Source organism: Schistocerca piceifrons, chromosome X, assembly GCF_021461385.2.
Source record: "Schistocerca piceifrons isolate TAMUIC-IGC-003096 chromosome X, iqSchPice1.1, whole genome shotgun sequence".
Classification (NCBI taxonomy): domain Eukaryota; kingdom Metazoa; phylum Arthropoda; class Insecta; order Orthoptera; family Acrididae; genus Schistocerca; species Schistocerca piceifrons.
This window is the reverse complement of record NC_060149.1, coordinates 218,318,647-218,338,372: the sequence shown is the minus strand read 5'-3', so window position 1 is coordinate 218,338,372 and position 19,726 is coordinate 218,318,647. Positions and strand designations below refer to the sequence as shown.

General features: G+C 42.6%; 1 protein-coding gene across 3 annotated transcripts in view; it reads right to left on the bottom strand.

Moving 5' to 3' along the window:
• The window catches only part of LOC124721647 (cullin-1-like), a 248,952-nt gene that overhangs the window by 68,620 nt on the left and 160,606 nt on the right, over nt 1-19,726 (bottom strand). For all 3 annotated transcript variants that reach the window (XM_047246710.1, XM_047246712.1, XM_047246711.1), the window contains exon 11: nt 14,161-14,310. In XM_047246710.1, the coding sequence (XP_047102666.1) occupies nt 14,161-14,310 (150 nt within the window). The remainder of the gene's footprint in view (nt 1-14,160; nt 14,311-19,726) is intronic.

Here is a 19,726-nt window from a genome sequence, read left to right as displayed (position 1 = left end):
TAGAATTAAAATTCAAGGTGAAAGGATATCAATGATATGATTCGCTGATGACAGTGTTATCCTGAGTGAAAGTGAAGAAGAATTACATGATCTGCTGAATGGAATGATCAGTCTAATGAGTACAGAGTATGGATTGAGAGTAAACTGAAGAAAGGCAAAGGTAATGAGAAGTAGTAGAAATGAGAACAGTGAGAAACTTAACATCAGGATTGATGGTCATGAAATAGATGAAATTAAGGAATTCTGCTACCTAGGCATTAAAATAACCAGTGATGGGCAGAGGAAAGAGGATGTCAAAAGCAGGCTAGCAATGGCAAAAAGGGCATTCCTGGCCTAGAGAAGTATATTAATATCAAACACAGGCCTTAATTTGAGGAAGACATTTCTGAGAATGTACGTCTGGAGTTCAGCATTGTACGGTAGTGAACCGTGTACTATGGGAAAACTGGAACAGAATAGAATCAAAGCATTTGAGATGTTGAAAATCAGGTGGACTGACAAGGTAAGGATTGAGGAGGTCTGCTCAGAAGCAAAGAGGAAAGGAATATGTGGGAAACATTGATAAGGAAAAGGGACAGGATGATATCACATCTGTTAAGACCTCAGAGAATGACTTCCATGGTACTAGAGGTGGCTGTAGAGGGAAAAAACTGTAAAGGAAGACAGAGATTGGAATACATCCAGCAAAAGATTTAGGATGTAGGTTGCAAGGGCTACTCTGAGATGAAGAGGTTGGCACAGGAGAGGAATTCTTGGCAGGCCACATCAAACCAGTCAGAAGACTGATGGGAAAAAAAAGAAAAGAAAAGGAAAGGAAAAAGAAAACTGTTGATTTTCCATGTTATTTTTTTGTCAAATTAGTGCCATTTTTCAACAACTTCATTGTTAATTTTTAATGGCTTATTTTCAAGTATGTTATTCATTTGGGTCTTATTTTATGATTTTTCAATGTTATGGTCAAAATAATAGTAATTCCATGTGACTCAACAGCTTGGTCAAGTCTTTTAATTGGACGCTGCTTCAGTGACTTTGGCATCCCTAACCTACCACACCAATCCTACCAAGGAAATGGGACCTACAGTTTAATCCAAACCATGTGTCATTCCTGGTGAACCTACACTTTATTGAAAGGTACATGCTAGGTTAAACACAGACTGAAATATTCTGCAGTCCAACCCAGATTCAGTCCTGTGACCTTTCACTTTCCAGGGATGCACTTTATCATTTGACCCCCCCCCCCCCCCCCAGGTGCAAAATGTTCATATACCAAGTAGTGTAAGGTACAACAATCAGCTGCAGATAATGTTTTATTGTATATCTATATTTCCATCCCTGTGTGGCCATCATCAGTGCAGTAAATGTAAGTTAAAGCATTAAAACCACACACACACACACACACACACACACACACACACACACACACACACTACCAACTGGACTATTCACACCAAAGGCTGAGTTAACACGGAAGATGGTCACACAGTGACCAAATTCTGGATATGCAATAAAAATTATTTGTGACTGATTGCTGCACCCTTTACTACGTGAAATAAACATAGCTTCTGGGCACATCTCCTTCCCCACGGAACCAAACCTTATGTGTGTTGTGACTCGCAGATCATTCAAAGTGCTGCCGCGCAGTTACGCGTGTCGTCTACATGCGGCGCTGTCTGCCAGCCGTGCAGCAGCCGCGCCACCTAAGTGGCCAGCCAGCCAGCGGACTCAGTGCTCATTCGAATGTTACTGTGTTCACATATCTTGCTTTGTCAACTTACTCAGTGACTTAAATGTGTTGTGTCGTTTCGAAATATATGTGTTCAACTTGACATTATAACAACTGGTGACGAGGTAGTGGATTTTTCCTTTTCATTGTTGACCCACAGGTTTCCATGGCTACTGTCAAGGAACTGTTGCAAGGTCTCATTGAACAGCAAACGCTTCTAACATCGGCAATTCGCGATTTTGTCGCGGCATCAAATGCGGGGCGTTTCTCGTCGTTGTCTATACCTCCTTTTCCTCCTTACTACGAGACAGCAGAAGACTGGTCTCATTACGAGAAACGTCTTCGACAGCACTTCTTGGCATTTCATGCCATGGACGAACAAACATGTAAGGCGTTCCTCGTCATTGTCTTTACCTCCTTTTCCTCCTTACTACGAGACAGCGGAAGACTGGTCTCATTATGAGAAACGTCTTCGACAGCACTTCTTGGCATTTCATGTCACGGACGAACAAACATGTAAGTCTCTGTTCCTTTCATGGATTTCACCTCAAATGTATCGGTTGTTGTCGCAATTGGCTCCTTTGAAACATCCTGCGTCTTTGTCCTTTGCTGAAATGTGCTCACTTCTATCTGTCTATTTTCACAAGCAAACGCATGTGGTAGCCTCTCGTGTTGCCTTTTATTGTTGTCAAAAACAACCGCATCAATCCTATCACGCTTGGGCTGCTGAACTTCACGGCCTCAGTCAAAAGTGTCAATTTGTTACTGACATTCACAAAGAATCCTATGCCGATTCCATGATACGGGATGCTATTATCCGGTCGGCGCCCGACAATGAAGTTCGGCAACGTGCCCTTCAGTTGGCAAATCCGACTCTAGATGAAGTCCATCACTCATGTCTCCTGTTATATCAACTGGACTTGCCGCAACGGGCAGATTGGTGCATGGGGCCCCAGCCGATTTGATCCATATGTCTCCTGTCACCTCGACCCGGTATCATCGGGGACACTTCCGTCCGTACGGGAAGCCTCCTCCTCGAGACTTTACGGCCAGTCAAACAACACCCATGGACGTTAGCAATCTACAGGCCACCTCCATCAAGACCAGTGCAAAAATTTCAAAGGGGGGAAAAGTGTTGTGACTCGCCGATCATTCAAAGTGCCGCCGCACAATTACGCTCGTCGTCTACATGTGGCGCTGTCTGCGAGCCAAGCAGCAGCCGTGCCACCTAAGCGGCCAGCCAGCCAGCCAGCGGCCGCTAGACTTGGACTCAGTGCTCATTCGAATGTTACCCGGGTTCACATGTCTTGCTTTGTCAACTTGCTCAGTGACTTAAATGTGTTGTGTCATTTCGAAATATGTGTGTTCAACTTGACATTATAACAATGTGCATATACTTACAAATTACTTTGCATTTATTGTCACAACACATCACATTTATTTCAGTTATTGGAAAAAAACCATTTGTGTTGAACCTATTAAACCTAATCAACAAAATAACATGTAACTCTGCAATCAAGCACTGTTGAAAACATTTAAAAGGAAAGCAGTCTCATAACTTCCAAGTTCTCTTGAGACACATTAGCCAATACTTCATTACAGTGTGAAAACACCAGCTTGGGGTCTATATTTGAAGACGGAAGACAAACTACCTTCAGTACAACAGCAGCCAATTGACATTGTTTATATTTTCTGGTTGCATGGAAAGGTGCTTTCCAGTAGACTCTGAAGAGATTTGAAAAACACTATACTGCTGAAAACTGCGATTCCACATATACATAACGGGCCATGTCAACATTAAAAGAGTTCATTATCACCCTAGAGTTAAGACAAGAACCTAGGACTGTGAACACAGACTTGCAAGGATCTGTGGCCGTAAAAGTTGGCAACCTAGTTTGAAGTTGGAACGCAGTGTGTTTCAATGTTTCCTTCACTTCTGCCTGAAGTATTTCTTTCTTCATGTTTTTTTAGAAGTTTGCTGGTTTTATCACAAAAATTTCCATTTCCCACAATAATGAATCCATCTCCAAGCCATTGTAACTTGGAAGGAAGGACGATTAGCATTTAACGTCCCATTGACATCAAGATCATTAGAAGTGGATTTGTAGCTGGGAATAGAGATAAAAATTTTATCCAGTGACATCACATTTCCTGGCACTGTTGCACAAGAAACTGTACCAGAAATGACACGTTTTTGAGAGATCTTAATCTGGTGCATCAATTAAATTGAAAATTTTCATAGGGCACATCTATGAATATGAATACTGCCAAACACAATACTATTTCACAAACACATAAATCAAGATGGAGCCTGCTCGGTTTAATTTTATCAGCCAATAACAGCACAGGGCAGGCAATGTCACACAAATGTGTTTCTGGTGATACAAAACAACAATGAGATTGCTTATTTCAATATAGATGCAATATTAGTTTTACTGAAGTGAAGTTTGTGGTGACAGCCTGATCTATAGTGTAGCCTGAGGTTTCATTGGCTGACAGAAACGAAGCGAATCAGGCAGGTGCCATGCTAATTTACATGTTTGCAAAGTTTAAGTTCCATATTTTGTTCTTTTCACATTTATTTGCACACTACAAAAATTAACAGTTTAATTGATGCACCACCTTAGATCTCCCTAAAACACTTTATTTTTTGGAACAGTTTGTTGTACAGAATAGTCAGCAAATGTGATACCAGTGGGTAGAACTGTTACCAGAATGGGGTTTGTGAGGCATCAGTTCTTTGCACAGGAAATGAATTAAAATTTTAAGGTTATGTACATGGAGGAGAGTGTTGTACCTGCAGGACAGTATACACAGGAGCGCATGATGATGTTTCCTGGTGGGTGGGTGGCTAGTGTCTAGTGACTGATCCTTGAATCAGATCAAGGGAAGTGTACCATAAACTGCCACAAGCAGTTTCCAGCATTTTCTACTGTTTTTGTTATTGTGAGACATGAGGCTGTGTTTTGTTGAGGGCTTGTAAATATTGTGAGCTCTAGATATTTAAGTGGTTTATAATATATTAAAGTTATCTGGAGGGTAGAGAGTTTTATGGCAAGTAAAAAAAAAATGGTTCAAATGGCTCTGAGCACTATGGGACTCAACATCTGAGGTCATCAGTCCCCTAGAACTTAGAACTACTTAAACCTAACTAACCTAAGGACGACACACACATCCATGCCCGAGGGAGGATTCGAACCTGCGACCGTAGCGGTCGCGCAGTTCCAGACTGAAGTGCCTATAACCGCTCGGCCACTTCGGCCGGCCTATGGCAAGTAAAATTCTGTATATTTTTAAAACAAGTTACCTAACATGTGGATGGTTACCCCATACTTCATCAATCATACACCTTCTTGTACATTGAAACAGGTTGCTTTACCATGAAGCATGTAATATTTGGAAGTGAACTGAGTTTCTTTAATGTCTTAACAATTTTTCCTGTCTTGAAAATGGAAATTTTTGTTAGTTGCCAATAGCTTCTATTTTTTTTTTTTTTTTAAGTAACTTCTAACTGGGTTTTGATAATTCTTCTTTATAATTTGATTTCACTTACTAATTACTGGTGTGTTGTACAGTAATAATGTAACACACAGGCTATAAAATGCAGTATTTACAAGATTTGTTTTAATTGCAACACTTTTAAATTTGCATAGAATATAGTATGCTATCATTTCAAAATGGAATACGGAAATATATCAAAATTTTTACAGGGCTGGCTAGACGCTAAAGTCTGAAAAGTGTTCCAAGGTACAACACTCTCCCGTACCTCAACCTTGACAAAAAGTTAATCTCTAATTTCAGCATTAGATAACTATTGTGGCATAGAGCACCATAAATATCGATATTTGTTCAGTGCGTAAGTGTGCTATCTTTGAGGAGAGGGCTTTGGGCAGGATGTTGGACGCTAACGGCAGTTAGCCTCCGGACTTGTATCTGTGTAGAAGCTAAGTGTGCATAAATCTGTATCTGAGAGAATTCTAGTTGTTTACCGACAACTATTCCATATTCCCTCATTGGTGACCCCATTTTTTGTGTAATACGCGTCTGAGTTACCGCCCGAAGGTTATTTACGCGCCTACCGCGTCGGGTTTCTCCGCGATCGCGAGGGCCTTTGTTCAGCTCCAGACAGTGGCCTTTCAGCACTCACCGCCACCCAGATTTCAGCAACACCTCTCCAGCACTCCTGCCGTCATAGTGGACATGCCACAAGAATCTTCGGAACCCTTCAGCCAGAACACGCAGTGGAATTCATCGAATGCCGCCAGTTTCTTCCAACCACCAACAGTTGTGGACTCTGGCTTTGTTAGCCTAGACCTTCCCTCCTGTGTCGAACGCACAATTCAATACAGTTCGTGGTGTCGAGCAAGGTTTTGCTACTTTGGAAAATCCAGTAGTAAATTCAAACTCGAATCAGTTCCCGCCACGTGTGTATCCTTCCGCGCCGGCTAGTCAACAGGTGTTCATTGCTCGCCAAACAGCAAATATCACACCGAGTGTGCATCCTAGTGGATGTGTGTGGGATCCTTGTGTTGCTTCTAATCAAGTCAACAATTCTGTGCTGGACAGTAATTACTCCGACATCTACAACCAGCCCCACCACTCACGGTCGAGTGAATACTGTGTGCATAACGGACATTCACCGGCACACTTAAGTACTTGTGGCTTCTCTCCGAGCTACCACGACAATGAGAATGCACATTTTGACTACGATTTGGACTCGCTATCTTCTGCATGCTCTACTTCCGTCCGAAGTAATAGGCGCAACTCTGCAGTGACTGCAGTGCCGAATCTGCCGAAACTACCAGACTTCAAACCCGCTCACCCGGAGTTCTGGTTTAACCTGGTTGAGCAAACATTCAATGTCTGTGCTTTGGACGATGACGCACGCTTCGCCTGCCTCATGAACCATCTTCACGACCACGTCGATTTAATTTACGATCTGGTCAAAGCACCCCCCCCTAGCAGGGAAGCATGCTGTGGTGAAACAGACGATACTGGAGCACGTCTCTAAAACCAGGAGAGAAAATGTGTGACAGCTCATCTACGAAGAGCGTCTCGGCGACAGGTCTCCGTCCCAGCTGCGGCGGTGCATCCGTCTTCTCGTCGATGAGCAAGTTATGCGTGATGACACGCTCGCAGAAATCTGGACTGAAAAGCTGCCTTTGCCTGTCCAGACTGCAATCTCTGCGTATGAAGATAGGCCAGTAAATGAATGTTTATGCACCACCGACAGAGCATACTCCGTGCACTGCATTCTGGACGTGACCACACTAAGATGCTTTCTGACGCCACGCCCTTGTCTGGTGCTGCTAATAACAAATTCGTTAAACTAGCCGCCCTGCCTGCACCTTCAACTCCCCGCAACGACAGTGCATTGGCCTCTGTGTAGGACTCTGGGGCACACACTCCGTCACCTAGCAATTACCCACAGGAGCACAGGCCCACCCAACCTTACTGTTTCTTCCACGCGAGATTCGGGGAGCAAGCTCGCAAATGCCAGTCACCGTGTTCTTACCCAAACTCCAACCACAGGTAGGCTACGGTGCCACCTCCTGCGATGTAAACAACAGGCACCATCCTACGTTGCACTCCGTTTCGGACAACAACAGTAAGTGTGGTCGAGTCTATGTTTGCGATTTACGATCAGGTGTATGTTTTCTGGTAGACACTGGCGCAGACGTCTCTTTGCACCCGGTTCACCTAGCAACCAATAAAGTGCAACCACACAAAACAGTACTTCGTGCAGTGAACTTGTCTACCCTACAGTGTTCGGGTTCCACTTTGTATACAGTGAAACTTTCGCCCGAGTGCAAGCTGGAGTGGACGTTTCTAGTGTCAACAATTGAAGAACCTATTCTCGGAATTGATTTCCTCAAGCACTATCAGTTGTCACTAGATTTTGTGCAAAATACTGTGTTTTACCCCCCCCCCCCCCCCCCCCCCCCCCCCAGCAAACATGCTCCGCTGAGTGACAGTTTGGCTAACACCAAACATGAGTGCTGTGCTAAGAAGTGCGTAAACCTATCCTTGAAGCTGCAATCTTGGACAAACAAGTGGCTAGTGGAGTGTGCCAAGTCTTCAAAGTTGCGGGTGGAACATACGGAAATGCTGCTGCATCTCCGCAACATACACCACGAGTTGGCCTCCACACAACAATGCCTCGCGGCACTACAAGCAGACGACTCGTCGGCTACAGACAAGGTCAGTCTGTGCCAATCTGGTGTTCCCATGCCCGCGCACGTTAACGACAATGTTGTGAACTCTGTAAACTGTGTCAGCACCCCCTTTTGTAATGATAGTGTATGCCCGAGTGGTCATGCTCCTTGTGTTCTGAATGGACAATTAACTTGCCAAGCTCGTGGCAATGAACTATGGCCATCTCCTGTTTGGCCACACCCACTCGTGCCTACAGCGCTCGTAGCGGCACAGCCCGCTACCAAGAACCAGTGTACCAACCTTGCCCATGTTAACACGCGTGCGGCCTTTACGCAGCCTACGAGCACACCTGTACTTTCGTGCCCTCAGCGCCACAGCTTTGCCCGTCCACGACTGCCTGCTCCGCTTCACGGACACCTGAGTGTCGTGCCGCGCCACGTATTGCAGTGGTCACTAATGGCACAGTTCATCGGTTACGTCTAACCGATGGGCTGCCCATATCGCAACGCCCATGCCGCCTCAAGCTGGAATTTATGAAAATTGCAAAAGAACAATTGGATGATCTATTACAAAAGGGAATAATTGAACCTTCTTCCGGTTGCTGGGCTAGCCCTATCCTGCTTGACCAAAAGAAAGACGGTACTTGGCGTATACTTCTCTGTTTTGGACTGTAAGCATGCATTTCATCAGATTCCTATGGCTCTGGAGGACATTGAAAAGACTGCCATAACCACTCCCTTCGGGCTGTTCCAATACAAATTTATCCCGTTTGGGTTGAAAAACGCCCCCCAAATGTGGCAGCGTTTCATCAATCAAACTTTATCCCATCTAGACTTTTGTTTCGTATACATGAACGACATATTGGTTTTTGCTTCTTCTTTGGAACAGAGTGAGGAGCGTGTTCAAGTCGTGACAGATATTTTAGCAGCCGCTGGTATTGAACTGAACAATAAAAAGACTCAATTGCACCAGTCATCCGTCACATTCCTAAGTTATGTTGTGTCATCGGACGGTCTGACACCACCGCAGGACAAGATTAAGCCTGTTCTCGAGATGCTACACCCTCAGACCTATAGGGAATTACACAGGTTCATCGGAACAGTTAATTATTACCAAAAACATTTGCCAGCCGCTTCTGCGGTGCAGGCTCCTCTCACAGATGCTCTCACTGGCCCACAAACTTCTGGCACCTGCCAGGTACCATGGACACCAGACATGGACAAGGCATTTAACGAACTCAAACAGCTGTTGGCCTCTGCTGTCACTATTGCTCACCCACGTGCGGACACCACAATGTTTATCACTACTGATGCTAGTGACAATGCTATCGGCGCAGTACTGAGTCAGACATACAACGATGTTACGACCCCCCTTTAGTTTTTCTCAAAAAAGCTAAACAACGCGCAGAAGAAATACTCAGCATTCGACAGAGAATTACTTGCAGTTTACGAGGCCATAAGACACTTCAGAACTGATGTTGAGGGACGAGATTTCTATGTGCTCACTGATCACAAGCTGTTGGTTCCTGCCATAAAAAAACCTGCGGCTGATCCGCCCCCACGACGCTTTCGTCACATCGATTACATCTTGTAATTTACAAATGACATTCGCTACATCCGAGGAGTGGACAATGTGGTTGCTGATTTTCTCTCGCGTGTTGGTGCTGTCACAACCTTAATTGACCTAACGGGCCTACCTCGGTTGCAATCGGCGGACCCCAATACCACGCAGTTAATTTCGGACCACAGCTCCTCTCTCCAACCGGTACGCTCTACTTTCCCTGGCATATCTGACTTAGTGTGGTGTGATGAATCGACTGGTATGTTGTGGCCATTCATTCCTAAGCCCCTTCAACGCCAGGTCTTTGACAAACTACACACATTAGCACAACCCGGTGTCAAAGCTTCCACCCGTCTGGTAGCTGAACGGTTTGCCTGGAGAGACATGCGCCGTGACTGTCAGTCTTGGGCAAGGGCATGCATGTTGTGTCAACAGAAAAAAGTTTCCAGGCACACTTCCGCACCCCTTGGCTGTTTTGCCCAACCACCAGGCCGGTTTCACCATGTTCATGTCGACCTCGTAGGCCCTTTGCCCCCCTCCGAGGGTTTCCATTACTTATTTACAGCTATTGACAGGATGACTCGGTGGGCTGAGGCTGTGCCCATTCCAAACATTACCTCTGAGACAGTAAGTCGAGCATTCTTAGATTCGTGGATCTCTAGATTTGGCTCACCTGTTTACCTCACCACTGACCAGGGGCGACAATTCGAGTCTTCAGTTTTCTCTGACCTATGTAAAATGTGTGCTATTGTCAAAATTCATACTTCTGCATACCACCCCCAAAGCAATGGGCTTGTCAAGCGATGGAATCACACCTTAAAGTCTATCCTGTGTTGCCATGACTCACTATGGACAGAGGCACTGCCCTTCGTGCTTCTTGGCCTTCGTGCGACTTTCAAGGAAGACCTCAAGGGTTCCGTAGCCGAGTTTGTGTATGGCCAACTTCTGGTTTTGCCTGGAGAATTAGTTACTCCCACCCCACTCCCGCAGCCTTCTGAACTCTCTTCACTTCTCGAACGGGTGCACTTGCACTGCAGCAAAATTCAGCCGCCACCTCCGGCTGCTCATACACCTCCGCGCGTGTACGTACCGCGCACGCTAGACGCTTGTGAGTACATGTTTCTCAGAGACGACTCAGTCAAAGCCCCGCTTCAGGCACCCTACAAAGGTCCTTACAAGGGCATCAAACGCTCTGAGAATAACATGAATCTCCTCATAAAAGACTCTGTAACCACGGTCTCACTCAATCGAGTGAAACCAGCTTTCATTGAGCCTCAGGTGAACCTCCCTGATTCCGCCCCTATTTCTCCCACTCCTGCTTTGAGCGGCCATCCATCTTCCCATACCATGCATTTGGGTGGTGGTGGTGGTGGTTAGTGTTTAACGTCCCGTCGACAACGAGGTCATTAGAGACGGAGCGCAAGCTCGGGTTAGGGAAGGATTGGGAAGGAAATCGGCCGTGCCCTTTCAAAGGAACCATCCCGGCATTTGCCTGAAACGATTTAGGGAAATCACGGAAAACCTAAATCAGGATGGCCGGAGATGGGATTGAACCGTCGTCCTCCCGAATGCGAGTCCAGTGTGCTAACCACTGCGCCACCTCGCTCGGCATGCATTTGGGTATTGATTCTCCACAGCGTGCTTCTCTGCCGAGCACTGCTCCTTCTCCGCGTTCATCTAATTCGAGTGGCCAATCTTTTTGGGGCTTCACTCCTCACAGCTCTCGTAGTTGAACTGCCAACAACTCGGATTCTACCATTGTGTTACCATCTTCGTGTGACAGCCCTTTGTCATGCCGTTCAAGCCACGCTGGCTCCTTGTTGCCTTCGGTCATGCTCCCTCGTCTGTCAGCTGATCGCTCGAGGTTGTCTCCTGCACAGTCCAGTGCACCTGCCACCCCCCTCTTAGACGATGCTTCCCCCTGCCATGGCTTTCCCACACCTCCCTGCCTCCCTACCATTGCTCGTACAGGTGCCACCGAAGAATTCACAACACATGTACACCCTGATGACATACATAAATTATCTGTTGTCGTAGATGGCGATACGTCGTGTGTGGTACTTGCGTGTGATAATGTTGAGGGAGGAAGTGCAGAATCTCGTGTGGTGCGCCGCTTTAAATTGAGCAAAGTGCTGCGTGTGGCAATTTGCATGCCTTTGTTAGGCCTTCTGGCAAGGTGATTCTCCGCCTGCCGGCTGATGAAGTGCTACACCTCCACTCCAGGACGGGTCGTCGTCTTCAGCCGCCGGCGTCGCTTGCTGACTTCGCCGTTGACGTACCGGATTTCACCCCCCAGTCTCCTACCAGTCGACCGCTTCCGCCTGACGCACAAAAACTGTACGTTACCTTCCTAACTTCTCACCCCCCCCCCCCCCCCATTCACAGGGACGTACTTCATACTGTGCGGGGGGGCGGGGGGCTATGTGGCATAGAGCGCCATAAATATCGATATTTGTTCAGTGCGTAAGTGTGCTATCTTTGAGGAGAGGGCTTTGGGCAGGATGTTAGACGCTAACGGCAGTTAGCCTCCGGACTTGTATCTGTGTAGAAGCTAAGTGTGAATAAATCTGTATCTGAGAGAATTCTAGTTGTTTACCTACAACTATTCCATATTCCCTCACTATCATTTATAATGTTTGGTACCTGCTGCCTTCAGATTATCAACATTTTTACATAGGAATGAAGAAAATGTCAAGTTTTACTACATTTCACAAAAACAGCCTATTTTGCATAACATTGTCAAAAACCTCCACATCAGTATTATTTGTTATGTTATTGTTAACACAAAATTTTCTTGTTTGTAGTTCTAGAGAATCCATCTCTATGTAAATACATGTAGAATGGAGCTGACAAGGCAGGACATATGCAAAATAACTACAAAATGAGGTACCAAAAACAAAAGTATCAAATAAATATAAATAGAAATGCAATGGTGTGAAATACAGTTTGATAAAATAAATATACAAATTTTGTAGACAAAGATGAGGAATAGTGGAAGGTCTCTAAAATTGAATATGGAGGAAAAGAAGAAAGCAGAAAAAGTTGAAGAAATCAAAAGTAAAGTCATACCAAACAATGGAAGCTCTACAAATTTTGTAAACTTTAGAAAAGACTGTACAGGAAGAGCAAGCATCCAGTTTTCTGCTAACATGATTCAGAGCACATTTATCAATATGATATAATGTATTTCCGGTGCATTTAGTGAACAGAGCCTCTACATTAATGTTGGACATATTTATGGGCACATTTTTGGCACATAGATGTGTAGTAAAACCATAATTTAGTTCCAAGAGTGCTTCAGTCTTGCAATGTATGTCTCAAACAATAAGTAAAAGAAAATACCAAAAAATTGAGAGAGCTGTGAGACATTTTAAAAAGGAATTAAAAATCAGGGAGACTGATAAAAACTGAGATTTGCTCATGACATTGTAATTATATCAGAGGCAGCAAAGTACTTGGGAGAGCCATTGAATGGAATGAATAATGTCTTTAAAGGAGGCTGTAAGATGAATATTAACAAAAGGAAAACAACAATGGAATGTAGCAGAATTAAATCTGGGTTATACCAAGGGAATTAGATCAGGAACTGAGACACTGAAAGTAGTAAATGAGTTTTGCTGTGTTAGTAAGTCTTTTCTGAAGGTATTTGGAGTGTGGCCTTGTACAGAAGAGAAATGTGGACAGTAAGCAGTGTACGTGGTTCTACAGCACAATGCTGACTGTCAGACAGGTAGACTGAATAACTAATGAGGTGGTACTACTGAATCAAACTGAGGTAAAAAGAAATTTATGGCACAATTTGACTAAAAGAAGAGTTTGATTAATAAAACACATCCTGAGGCATTAAGGAATAGTCAGTTTGGTAATAGAGGGAGGTTTGGAGGTTAAAAATTGTAAAGGGAGAAAAGCAAAGTACAGCAAGCAGGTTCAAATGGATGTGGGTTGCAGTAATTATTCAGAGATGATTAATGGGCTTGGACAGGATAGGCAGTCATAAAGAACTGCATCAAACCAGTCTTTGGACTGAAAACAATCACCACCACAAGCAACAACAACAACAAAAATCAAAAGTAACATTTCCCAATTATTTTGACACACCTACTTTATGACTGAACCTTCAGGGACCCTCACCTGTGTGTCACAGTGGTTGCAATCATGTTATGTTGAAAAAAATAAGCTCATATTACTACTTCTTCTTCTTCTTCTTCTTCTTCTTGTGCCTTAGTCACACATCAGCACAAGGTTGGCATGGATAGTAATGGGTTTGGCATGGTTAGTTGAAGGGGTGGCTAAATGCCCCTCCTGTCATCTTTTACTACCCAGGGATGGAATATGTGTACTCCAACTGTTTGCATGTAGTATAATTCATGTGAAAGTGAATGAAAGTTTTCTAAATGTTTGCAAATCATGTAACTGATGCAGAAGTTGGGTATCAGCTTGGTATTCACTCAGTCACATGTGGGAAATTGCTTAGAAACCACATCCATGTTGGACAGCACTCTGACCCTCGTCATTAAGCTGCTGGGCGGATTCAGTCTCCAGGGCCAGTGCTTCTCACCATCCAGAAAGCAGTGCTTTAACATGTATGGCTATCTGGATAGGTAACTGAACTCATATCACAGCTATCAATTTATGCAATATATGTTTCAGGAACTGTCTTGTAAACACACACACAAAGACCTGTTACAAAAGCAAGCATGCTATTTAAGAGTAGTACTTACTTCTCTGGGTATCGTAAATCCACGTGGCTGCTGAAATGGCCAAGAACCAGATGAAAGTACTTGGATACTGAAATCTATGGCCATTGGCTTACATGAATTATTCAGATATGTTCTGAATGCCTCATTCAGGTTTTTAGAAACACCAAGGTCCTGGTGAACAAGAACAACTGCTTTATACAGTGTATAAATGTACAAGGTGCTAAGGAAATTTCATTTGATTCCAAAACAGTTTTTATATTTTTGAAAGGATAGTAATTATAGAAAAAAAGGTTATTAACAGAGTTGTATACACAGCAAAGATGCTTGCAAAATTGCATTTAATTTTATTATAGCTTTAGGCAAAAATCTGTAGGTAAAAATAGTGCTTGATATCAGTTGTAACAAGAATAAAATCTACTGCTGTATAGAATAAAGCAACTGGTGGGTCCCACAGACAATACTGTCTGTGTGTGTGTATATATATATATATATTCTAGACAGTAATAGCTAATGATTGACAACTTTTGTACCATGAGACCTCAGGTAACAAACCAAAACAAATGATAAATGTGACAACAAGAAGAATAATCTTTCATCTTCAGTTTCCATCACCACTGCTCTATCCCGGCTTACAAAATGCTCCAGATTCTCACTGCTGTTGAGCCACTCCATTTACTTGCCCAGCCAACAGATCTATAAAGATAAATAGCCTGATTTCTTGTAGAGTTGCAGTTAATCTGTTATGCAAGAAAATGCTCTTTTGACAACTATCACGGAAATATTATGACAAGAATGATCAGCCAATAACCACCTTATTCAATGCTGATGTATTGTCCTCAGCTGTTTCAAGGAATTACAATCAGTGACTTGAAAAGTACCAATTTTGTACACAACAGAAGTAAGCACTACAAGGCGCCTGATGTAAAATCATGCACAGCTTACAGAAAGAAGTATTATCTGACTTGGTGGTACCCAGAGCCAAGTCGAGCTCTTTGAATTCATTTTACAATTAAATCAATATGTGCTTGGATGGGATATTCAGTAAGCTTCTACACAATTTCATATTTTGATGCTATGAAGATCTGTTGGATGGTCTGAGAGTAGATGCTAATGAAAAACATTTTGTTGCCTCCTACAGACTAATTGTATTATATTAATCATTTTTTTAATGAATGCAGCCAAAATGTTGCTTGTTCCATGATATGTTACTCAATGTATCTGACAAATCACAACAGAAATTTTCTGCTGGAAACACAGATAATGAAAGCAGTGTCTGTCACCATACTTCAGAACAGTAATGGTTGTAATGTCAATTTTCAGCATCACACAGAGCCCAAAATTACTCTCAGACGCATGTGTAGATCAAAATTCCAAACATATAATGCAAGAGTCTCATAAGTATCATATTTTGAACTTACTGGAGTTATCAGACAATTCTTATTGAGAATGAAACTACAATCAAATAGTGATAGAGAAAATAAAACAATGCTCTGAAATGAGGCCCATCCATGCTGCTGTTTTCCATAAACAATCCCCCAGGCTTTCCATCCCTCTCTCAACCTCCACAAAACCCTGGTCAGGCCCTTTGACACCTCATCATAGTAATTTTTTACCAAAGGTTCTAATGACAATAAAAACTCCAAATCTACATACTTGAATATCGATTGATTAATTCTTCTCAGGTTATCAGCCAAGTGGTGGCGTTGTCTTGTCGCAACGTTTCAATGAGTTTAAGATGATGCCACCACTTGGCTGATAACCTGAGAAGAATTCATCATTGGAGTACACCAAGAAAGACTGCAATCACATATACTTGAATATCATTGCTAAAAAAATTACCTAAGTCACTGAAGGTAAATGTATGAGCACTCATGTCAGGTATCATTTAATTACAACTGTTGTCCAGCTATGTATTTACGCAATTATGAAAACCCCTAAACTGGAGCCCCTGAACTGGAACAATACATGCTTGGTTCCTACTCCCCAATGGCTTGAGCTTCCTGTTAACAATTCCTATCAAAGTAATTCTCCATTACATTATTCTTGTCCTCCTGATATTTTCCATTGTCTAACTCCATTTTCATCACTCTCACTTAGTTTAATGGTTTCCCTCACTTCTTCACTGTTTGTAAGGTATCTTAGTGCCAACCTTCCCTCTTCCTCTTCAGTTTTACAATTTTTATCAACAACTTACTTTCCTATGGTGCTTCTCCACCATCTGATTATGTCCTTTTTCTCTATTGGAGTTCATTTTTATGTCCACTCTGTTTTTATCCTCAGTCTGTCCTACCTTAGGTCCAGCTTGTTAACTGCCCTTTATGCCACCTATCACCTCTCAGGTTCACATACCTTAACTATAATTAATATTTCACCTCATAATCCCATTCTGCTGTGCGCTCACACACATGGGGTTCTGTATGATTTTCCTACTCAATCGCTACATAATCTCATTTCCTCCAATCAATTCCTCTGTTCTGAAAATCTCTTGTAGTAAACATTACCATTTGTGTCATCTTTTAGTTGTGCTTTGATCTGCAGCAGCTTGGAAAGTACAGCTCTGTCCGATATTTATTTCATAATATTTTAGAAAGAAAGATTAGAGTTTAATGTCCAGCCAATGACACAGTAAATCAAAGATTGAGCACAAGACCTGGCAAATATGTGGCAGGAATTTCTTCATTGCCTTTTCAAAGTATTCACCTGAAGTAATCCCAATGACTGAATAGGGATTTGAAACACATCTCTCTGAAATATGAGTTTAGCATCTTATCTGCTGATCCATCTTTCTTGGTCATCTTACATTTTCGTGATTTTGTAAAATGTTATAGAACATGATTACTGAAACTAGGCCAAAACTCTTAATTTTTGGGAACATATTTTACAATTTCTATATTTGTTTCCCTGACTAATTCACAGTGTTTATAACTAACCAGTGTTACAGTTTGACAGTAGGAGCATTTTCCTCTTATGAGGGTTATATAGTTGAATCTAATTCCCATGGAAGTTGTATCCAGGGATCAACTGAACCTACATCTACATCTACATATATATTCCGCTAGCCACCAAGCAGTGTGTGGCGGAGGGCACAATTCACACCAAAGTCATATTTCCCCCCCTCCGTTCCACTCGCGGATCGCGCGAGGGAAAAACGACTATCTGAATGCCTCAGTACGAGCTCTTATTTCCCTTATCTTTGAATGATGATCATTATGTGATTTGAAAGTTAGTGGTAATAATATATGCTCTACATCCTCGGTGAAGATTGGATTTCGGAATTTAGAGAACAGCCCCTTCTGTTTAGTGCGTTGTCTAACTGCAAGTGTGTCCCACTTCAAACTTTCTATGAGATTTGTAATGCTCTCGCGATGGCTAAATGTACCAGTCAAGAATCTTGCCGCTCTTCTTTGGACCTTCTCAATCTCTTGAATCAGACCCAACCGGTAAGGGTCCCATACAGACGAACAGTGCTCCAAGACTGGATGAACTAATGTATTATAAGTAATTTCCTTTCTTGAAGGACTGCATCGCTTCAGGGTTCTATCAATAAACTGCAATCTGGAGTTCGCCTTACCCGTTACTTGTGTAATCTGATCATTCCACTTGAGATCATTTCGAAAGGTCACACCCAGATACTTGACTGATGATACCGCTTCCAAAGACTGATCATTTATTTTCTACTCATACATTAATGGGGATTTTCACCTTGTTATATGCAGTAGCTTACGCTTACTAAAATTGAGAGATAACTGCCAGTCATTACACCACGCATTTATTTTCTGCAAATCCTCATTGATTTGTTCACAACTTTCGTGTGATACTACTTTTTTGTAGACTACAGCATCATCGGCAAACAGTCTAAGGCCGCTGTCAATACCATCAACCAGATTGTTTATGTAAATCGTAAAAAGCCGAGGACCTATTACGCTGCCCTGGGGCACACCTGAAGTTACTCTTGCTTCTGTTGAAGTTAACATGTTCAGGATGACATACTGCTCCCTGTCTGTTAGAAAACTTTCTATCCAACCGCATATATCATCAGATAGACCATAAGCATGCACTTTTTGTAGCAAGCAACAGTGCGGAACTGAGTCGAACGCCTTTTGAAAGTCGAGAAATATGGCATCAACCTGGGAGCCGGTATCTAGAGCCTGTTGTATATCATGCACAAAGAGGGCCAGCTGTGTCTCGCATGACCGCTGTTTCCTAAAACCATGCTGGTTTCTGCAGATGAGCTTCTCAGAGTCTAGAAAGGTCATTATGTCTCAACACAAAATATGTTCCATGATTCTACAACAAATCAATGTCACAAGAGAAGGTATTGAATTATTTGTAGCATTCATAGATTTTACGTAGAACCAGAATTTTTTGGGGTATTTTTAGAATCTTTAGATAAAATATTGCTTTCAAATTCGTTAAAAGAGTCTCTCATTGTCCTTCTGACAGCTGCTTTCATTTCGCATAATTTCTGTTTGTCAGCGGGGCAGTGACTATGTTTAAAATGACTGTGCAAAATTCTCTGCTTTCTCAGCAACTTCCTAATGTGTTTGTTGACCAAGGTGGATCCTTTCCCTCCCCCATACTTTTACTAGGCACATACTCCTCTAGCATGTGGTGAACAATACCTTTAAATTCTGACCAAAGATGCTCAATATCTTTGTGTCCCACGGTGGATGCTTGGAGCTGACTATGAAGACATTCATTAATGACACTTTTATTTGCTTTCCCAAACAAGAAAATTCTACACTGTTTCTTTGTTTTCTTTTTTTTTTTTTTTTTTTTTTTTGCAACTTCCACTAAAATAGAAGCCACAACGACATCATGGTCGCTAATACCTTCTTCTAGATTAACTCCCTCAAAAAGATCAGGTCTGTTTGTCGCCAAGATATCTAATATGTTCCCATCTCAAGTTGATATTCTAACCAGTTGCTCAAGGTTGTATGTTGAGAGCACTCCTAGAATAATTTCACACGAATCTTTGCTTCTGCCCCCTGTGATAAACGTGTAATTTTCTCAGGCAATGGATGCTAGATTAAAGTCTCCACCTATAACTAATGGATAATTTGGATATTTACTTCCTATGTGTTCAAGACTTTCCCTGAAACATTCTGCGATTTTTGTTGTGGGTGCTGGTGGTCTATAAAAACATCCTAATACAATGGTCAATTCTAGTCTGCTTGAAAGCTTTATCCAAACTATTTCACAGTCCGATGCAGTATCGTTCTCAACTGCATTTAAACAGCTTTTAACTGCAATGAACACACCACCTCCTATAGCATCAGTCCTATCCTTCCTAAACATTGTCGAATCAGAGTTCAAAATTTCACTGCTTTTTATACCTGGTTTCAACCAGCTTTCAGTACCTAATACAATATTCGCATTGCCACTGTTTATTTCGGAGATTAACTCAGTGATCTTGCTACAGACACTTCGACGATTTACTAACATGAGATTAAGCATATTTAAATCCTTTGGAATGACCTGTTTAGGTGAACTAACAATTTCCACAGATGGCACACCCATATGTTGGCACACCCACATCAGTGTCATGAACTGGTAATTTTTCGGGCCAGTAGTTTGTTTCCCATGG